Source organism: Anastrepha obliqua, chromosome 1, assembly GCF_027943255.1.
Source record: "Anastrepha obliqua isolate idAnaObli1 chromosome 1, idAnaObli1_1.0, whole genome shotgun sequence".
In the NCBI taxonomy this organism is placed as follows: domain Eukaryota; kingdom Metazoa; phylum Arthropoda; class Insecta; order Diptera; family Tephritidae; genus Anastrepha; species Anastrepha obliqua.
In genome coordinates, this window is record NC_072892.1 from 153,688,198 (window position 1) to 153,696,160 (window position 7,963).

A 7,963-nucleotide genomic window follows, 5' to 3' on the forward strand; every position below is an offset into this window, starting at 1 on the left:
GAGCAGTACCAAACTGGCACTTCAACTATTTCACCTCCCTACCATAAAGAGCTTTCTAAGATATTTTCATATTTATTTAAAATGCATATAAACAAAAAATTGCAACGTAAATACGTCCAGCTCAATCAGAGCACTCGGAAGGAAGAGAGGTGCCTTTTTAGGCGCAAGAAACAGGAAATGGAAAAACGTGAGTGCGAAGAGCTAGATATGTTAGGGAACAGGAACATGCCTCGAAAATTGTTCCAAAAAGTTAAGCGCGAAACTGAAGTTTTCAAGACCGGGGCCAATTCTTGCAAAGACGAAAACGACAACCTGATGATAGATGACCAGGGAATGCTCGAGTCATGAAGGAATCCAGTCGCACAACTGCTAAACGGTGGCACTAACAGTGTGTACGACGAAGTTCAGACCGATGCCCCAGCCATGGACAATGGAATAGTCTTAGCACCACCCGATCATGAAGGAGTTCGAATAGCCAAATCGCGGCTAAAAAACAACAAATCCACAGGAGTCGACGGAGCTAGCACACAGGATGAACCAGGTGTTCTGAAAGCATGCGAGCTTAGAGTGATCTACCCAATTCTCAAAAAGGGAGATTACTCTTATTAACATCGTGTAAAAGGTCTTATCGAGAGTATTATATAAGAGACTGAAGCACATCGTCAAAGAACCTATTGAACCTTATCAGTGCGGCTTCAGGCTTGATACGTCTACTATTAACCAGATTTTCACGATACGCCAAATCCTGGAGAAAGCCCACGCACGACAAATCGACATACATCACCTTTTTGTCGAAGCACACTTCGAGTACGCCAACGAAAGAGCATCCACCACTGCGACGGCACTTCTCGAGACTGATGTTAAACAGAAGAAGACGAAGAGCAAAACAAAATCGTGAAATGCCAAATAGCAAGAGCACAGCGGCCTATAAATCCGTCTTCTCGTGCCACGTTACGAGAGAATCGCATCGATGAATGGTAAACAACGTGGGATAACTCTGTCAAAGGACGTTGGACACAACCTAAAGCTTTGCCTAACGAGGCCACAATGAGAAATGGACTTTTACCTGACCCAGTTTTTGAGTGGATATGGATGCTTCAAAGCATATCTATACAGGTTTAACTACGACGACAATCCTTATTGCGACTACTGGAAACATTTTAGAGGGCGTTCACCACATATTCTTCACATGTTCGCACTTCCGTTCTGCAAAAGAAAGACTCCATAGAACCTTTGGAGAACCTCCTTCACCGGAAACGTTCATATGCTGCGTTCGAAGGAATAGTAGAATGTGGCATGCGACTTAGTGGCCGAGATTATGAAAGAGATGAGGCGTCTGGATAGACTACGACAAAGCAATGGCGGCAAATCGCCTTCCCTCTCTACGAAGTAATACCTGACGGAGATAAACAGGCTCAGCCTAGTTTTAGAAGTGTTCTGCTATTAGCGTATGCTGACGATATTCATATCGTTGGACTGAACAACCAAGCTGTACGTTCAGCTTACTCCAGTCTGGAGTAGGAAGCAGAAAAAGTAGATCTTGTGGTGACCGAGCGTAAAACAAAGTATCTTCTGTCAACATACAAAGAGTCCGCGCGTCTGGTGCAACACTTCACTGTCAGCAACTGCGGTTTTGAAGTGGTGAAGGGCTTTGTTTAACTTGGTACCAATGTTAACAGCCAGAACGAGGCAGCCTAGAGATTAAACGGAGGATAACTGTTGCCAACAGGTGTTACTTTGGGCTCAGTAGGCAATTGAGAAGCAGAACTCTCTCTTGAAAAACAAAAACAACGATGTAAAAAAGCCTAATCATCCCCATCCTTATATTTGGCACAAAAACTTGGACGATGGAAAGATAAGAAAGCGCTGGACGCGCTCGAAAGAAAAATTCTCCAAAATCTTTGGTCCTCTTCGCGTAGACGAGAGTGAGTTTCGTATTCGATGGAACCGCGAGTTGTATAAGCAATACCGAGATGTGGACATAGTGAAGCGTATTAAAATACAGCGGCTGCGCTGGCTCGGCCATGTCTCGAGGATGAACGAAAGTACTCCGACACAGCAGTCCGGCGAGAGGGAACCCACTGGTGGACGACGAGGAAGAGGAAGACCTAATCTATGAGGAAGAGAAAGGCCTAACCGACGTTGGAGAGTTCAAGTGAGGCATAACCTGGCAGCACGCGGTGTCATCAACTGACGCAAATAGGCAGCGAACCGAGCTAGATGGCGTAATGGTTTGGATTCGACCAAAACCGACATACCATTGTAGTGCCATCTAAGTAAGTAAGTACAATACTATCGAATTTCGCAGTAAATTCCGCAATCAAATTAACTATTGATCCTCTTTGTCTTTTCTTCATATCGTTTATAATTAAACAAATTAAAACACAACAATATTTCACAAATGCTTCCAGTTTCTTTGAAGAAAAATCTTGTCGATTGTGCAGCTAATCTGCCATATTTGAACGGGTATACTAATCTTTCTGGATTTATCGCTTATCATTGCAGATTGAAACGTATTTTAGACTCAAGCGATCGGTTAGTATGACAGCGGAAGAAAATTGTCCAAGAGGTTTTTCTCTGTGTACGATTGACTCTGCGTGTTTCAGTGCGGCTTAAATTTTTCAATCCAGCAACAGCTAACATCAACATTTAGCAGTATTTTAAATCTCATAGCGCCAAATATGTATTTGTATATCTAAAAATTTTTCTTTTTGATGCAGACACGAAAAGATGCAACTAGTGGATGCCACATGCAAACCTTAAGTGCAGTATAAAACAGTTTCACAATCTGTAGAGCATATCAGTTGCATTTCCAGAGCCTCACAGTGGTGATGGCATTTTGATCATAAAAAAAGGCCAAAACAAAGAGAACTTAAGATTTATTGATAAAAATTTAAACGCAGTGCACCACAACCACGCTCAAGGATTCGAAAGAAGGATACACCAAGCAACACCTCATCGAATTGGTTTCCATGTGTATTTATAAAGCGTCCAATCAGGCCTACCAAAGATACACACAACCATGTTGAGCCACTCATTTTGGCTGCTAGCAACATTAACAGTCCTTTCGTGCACCTTCCGCAATGTGACGACGCGCACCGCCACCGGTTCGACGGCACAACAACTAACCGCTGCACAAGCCAAAGATGGCGGCGGCGGCGGCAGTGGTGACAGTGGTAGTGCGCAATCATGGGCCAGCTCTGGCGCGAGTAGCTCCGGTGCCTTCTGGGGTGATCTTTCGCAAGCCTATCGAATTTATAAGAATTGCACGCAAGACAATCTCTCGGTGTGCCTGAAGGTGAAACTATTGACGGGGCTGCAGCGAGTGTTACGATCATCGAAGGTGCTTAAACTAATTGATGGCGTGCAATTCGTCAAGAGCGGCGATGAAGCGACAAATGGTAACGCGGCGCCTCGGTTGAGTTTCACCAATGAAAAGGAGCTCGAAGCGGTGTTGCCACGTGGCGAAGCCGCTAAGGAGCAGGTGCTGCACAGTATGATTGCGCGGGAATTTTCCAATTTGCTGGAGAATTTCACGTTGCAGGTAATTCAATATTTTCAAATTTTTTGAGACAAAAATTACTTCAACTAATACATATGCTTATTCACTTTTTCAGGTCAAATTTCCCTACATGCAAGGCACGGCGTCAAACACCGACGAAAGCGTTACAGAGGGACGAAAGAAAAAGGACAAGAAAGGCGGTGGTGGCGCTTATATAATGATTCCACTACTGCTCGGCGGCACCTTCATACCAATTGCTTATGGCGCCCTAGCAATGCTGGCGGGTAAAGCGTTGATCGTTTCCAAGTTGGCGCTCGTGTTGGCCTCCATTATCGGCATTAAGAAACTATTAAGTGGCAACAACAAGGACTCGCACGAAGTGGTCGTCTCATCGGGTGGTCATTCGGGTTGGGGACGTGACATGGATCTGGCATACAGTGGCTGGAAACCTGGCAAAGAGGGTGTGAAGGGTATGTAGTGGGCATTGGGAAGTGAAGATTTTGTGTTCAACGTAAAAAGGAATGCAATGACAGCTGGACCAAAGATGTTGACGATGGAAACTAGCAATTAGACAAATATTTTTATATTTATTTATTTATTTCTTATGTAAAGTCCAATAATAGATAACAGTTAAATGTGTGTGTGTTAAGTTTTCGCCTTTAGTACTTTAGTTTAAATCAGTACTTACGTATATAACTAAGTAATTAAATAATGATAATAAAAAACATAAGTTGTTTTCAAAAAGCTGAAAAAATTTGTTTTAACTTCTCGTCTGTTTAATGGAAGCGTCAAAACGACAAAATTCAAACTTAGAGTTCGGTTATGAAAAAATGTGAATGCTGCTAAATCGACGTGGCGATTCGTTAGCAAACAGAGTTTCAGATATGTAGGCAGATTGCTAGCCCACCTACCCTAGCCTGTTAATGGGATGTCTGTCTGCAGTTCCAGAGAAGTGTGTGCTGGTTTTGGTACGCGGGCTTAACAGAATTGGAAGGGACCTATCCATTTGATACCAACTACTGGTTAAGATCGTGTGAGTCGCAGAAATGAGGACAAAGCCAAGTACCTCCTGCCATCAAACAAATAGTCGGCGCACTCGCGTATCGGCAACCTCATCACTGTTGACATTTATGAATTCGAGGTAGTAAAAGATTTCGTATATTTAGTAACCAGCATTAATCCCGATAATAATGTCTGCCTAGAAATCCAATGAAGAATCTCTTACCAACAAGTGCTACTTTGGACTAAGTAGGCAACTGAGTAGTAAAGTTCTCTCTCGACGATCAAAACTAACACTCTATAAGGCTCTCATCATGCCATTCTTAACGTATGACGCAGAAGCGTGGACGATGACGACATCCGATGAGGCGACGCTTTGAGTGTTTGAGAGAAAGATTCTGCGTAAGATTTTTGGACTTTGCACGTTGGCAACGGCGAATATCGCAGACGATGGAACGATGAGCTGTATGAGTTTTCCGACGACACAGACATAGCCCAGTGAATACAGGTCCAGCGGCTACGTTGGCTGAGTCATGTTGTCCGAATGGATACAAATGGTCCGGCTCTGAAAGTATTCGATGCGGTACCAGCTGGTGGTAGCAGAGAAAAAGCAGGGCCTCCTCTGCGTTGGAAAGTTCAGTTGAAGAAGGACTTGGCTTCACTTGGTGTACAACTGGCACCGGTTAGTACGAGAAAGAAACGACTCACGCGCTTTGTTAAACTCGGCCTAAATCGCGGAAGCGGTTATCGCGCCAATTAAGAAGAAGATACTTCATTTATTTAGGAACTACATCGATAATGATGCCAGGTTTTAAACTCAACCGAGAATCTCTCTTGCCCACAAGTTCTACTTTAGATTAAGTAGGCAATTGTTTTTTGACGAACAAAACTCACCCTTTATAAGGCACTTATAATGCCTGTCCTATTGTATGAAACGCTCTTGCTTTGAAAATATTCGATGCGATCCCGCTGATGGTAGCATAAGAAGTAAAAGACCTTCTTTCCTTTGCATAAGTTTGGTGAAGGAGGACTGGGGATGTTGACCTCAGCCCAAACCGATTAGGCAGTTATTGTGTCAATCAAGAAGAAGAAGAAGTATAGGTACATACACATCTGCTACCGGGGAGTGAAAAAAATTGCTCAGGCAATTATTACGCCAAACAAGAAATTATATACTACACCTGCCATAAACTCTGTTACAAGTAAAGTCCGTTATAGATAAGAAATTTGAAATGATTTTTTCAATAAAATTAGCTTCATTTAATGGTATTGGAGGATGGCTCCATATGTAGAAGTCCACGCAAGTGGGAAAAGTTGCTGATTGCTATTCACTAGAGAGCTGCCAGGACTACTATATATAGTCCTATATAGGGTCCAAGCAGCTCACTACTTCCGCGCTCAGCTCAAGTATCCTTTGGGTAGCCTCCGAACATCCATTCGAGTGGGAGCCAATGTAAGAAGGCGAAGCAACCCGGGATAGCTGGTTGTGCGCTGGGTTTGGAACCCGCCAAATAAAAATACCTCCCAATGAAAACACAAACAAATCTTCGGATAAGAACTGCATGTTCTGATCACGTTCACTGCCAACGAACTAGCTACTATGATTTTAGGGCATGTACCTGAAATGCCAAAAGTAGGTACATATAGGGTTTTCCAAACAGAGGTATTATTTTGATATTCAAAGAAAAATGCTATTTTTTAATATAAATGATTGGATTTTCATTTCGTTATGAAGAGGAAGATATCCCATTAATAGTGGAAAATAGAATCAGGTAAATGACCACCACGACCACGCTTACAGGACAATATCCTTTTGATGGAATTTCCCATAACCGAATTGCAAAGTAGCTGCCCTATGTCCTCGATAGTTTCACGAAGTCAATCTTGGAGGTCTTGAATCGACCCTGGACTGTTGGCGTAGACCTTCTCTTTTCACGCAGCTCCAAAGAAAAAAGTCACAAGGTGTTAAATCACAAGATATCGGTGGCCAATTGTGATCACCTCTTCGAGAGATAACACGGTCCGGAAACGTTTCCCGTAAAATATCAATGGTTTCATTTCTTGTGTGGCACGTAGCGCCGTCTTATTGAAAATAAACGTTGTCCAGATCAATACCATCCAATTCCGGTCATAAAAAATTGTTAATTATCTCTCGATAGTGCCATCTATTCACCTATAACACCTGTTATTGGAAACCCCTTCACATATCTACTACGGGAGAGTCTATTTAAAAATCAGCGTTGCACTTAAGTCTTCGGTCAACATTTAGTTATACAGAGAAACGAAACAAAAGAATAGGTGAAGTAAAAATTTTCCAAATTTTTTCACTTTATTTCAACGATAAAATTATGTAAATGATTTTAGAAAATTTTCGAACTAATCTTCAAAACCTAGGTAAGGGCGTAATTGCTCACATGCCGATCCCACTCGATGATCTCCATGATTTTATCAACGTTTTCGACGATGTGCCTATCGGAATGGAATCCCGGGCATCACCGCGTCGCTGTAATATTTGATATTGTCTTTACTCCATGAACCACGCAAATTTTTGTACCCCTACTGCTTTTGAAGATTTCATCAAATTTCCTTTATTCTTGCCTTAGTTAACAGGTTCCAAGTAATAAAAAACTGTAAAATAACTTTGTTTGGAGCGTAAGGTCACTTCTAAATCGTCATATAAGATAACAAAGGTTACGTATAGATCAATAAGGGCACATGGTGGAAAAAGCGAAAAACTTTCTACAGGTCCATAGTTTGCCTAGCAGTATGCGCAGTTGCTCCGTCTTGTTGAAACCACAAATTAGGATACTGCTCCACCATTGGCCGCAAAAAGTTGTTATGTAAGAAGCTCCTGAAATCGATTCCGGCGTTTCATCCTCGTTTTCGAAGAAATATGGACCGATAAATCTGGTGGCCATAACACCGTACCAAACAGTACATTTAGATGGGTGCAACTGATGTTGGTGTGTTGCCCTTGGATTTTCAGAGCCCCACAATCTACAGTTTTGTTTGTTGATATAATCATTTAAATGGAAATGCGCTTCATCCGACATCAAAACATTATTTAAAAAATCAATTTGCGTGGGTAATTGTGTAAAACGAATAGCGTATTGTAGTCGTTGTAGGTGGTCTTGCGGTAGTGTTCCATAATGAATTTCCAACAATTCAATTATAACCTACAAAAAGAGAAAAATAAATATGTCAAAAATTAAAAAAAGTTATTTGTGCTTAACATTAGCAGGTCTTAATTGGCCCACCCTGTACTTCATCCTTTATATATACGAGGGGTGCCTTTTATATGTCGGGATTAGAGAACAAAAACAAATTTTAATCATCAAAAATCACTTTATTGTTTTTCAAAATATTCTCCATGAAGATCTATACACTTTTGCATGCGTTTGAACCAATTGTCGAAGCACTATTGCCACTCTGAATGAGGTACCTCCAAAACATGCATTCTGA

At 41.9% G+C, this 7,963-nt stretch overlaps 1 protein-coding gene across 1 annotated transcript; it reads left to right on the forward strand.

Moving 5' to 3' along the window:
• The first annotated feature begins 3,022 nt into the window (after window positions 1-3,022).
• On the forward strand, window positions 3,023-3,980 carry LOC129236384 (uncharacterized). Its single transcript, XM_054870742.1, has 2 exons — window positions 3,023-3,544; window positions 3,618-3,980. The coding sequence occupies exons 1-2, from the start codon at window positions 3,023-3,025 to the stop codon at window positions 3,978-3,980; spliced, it is 885 nt and encodes a 294-aa protein (XP_054726717.1).
• Window positions 3,981-7,963: the final 3,983 nt, after the last annotated feature.

Coding starts and splice junctions, on each gene's coding strand:
- LOC129236384 (XM_054870742.1), top strand. CDS start 3,023: ATGTTGAGCCACTCATTTTGGCTGCTAGCAACATTAACAGTCCTTTCG. Junction 3,545..3,617: donor TGGAGAATTTCACGTTGCAG/GTAATTCAATAT, acceptor TCACTTTTTCAG/GTCAAATTTCCCTACATGCA.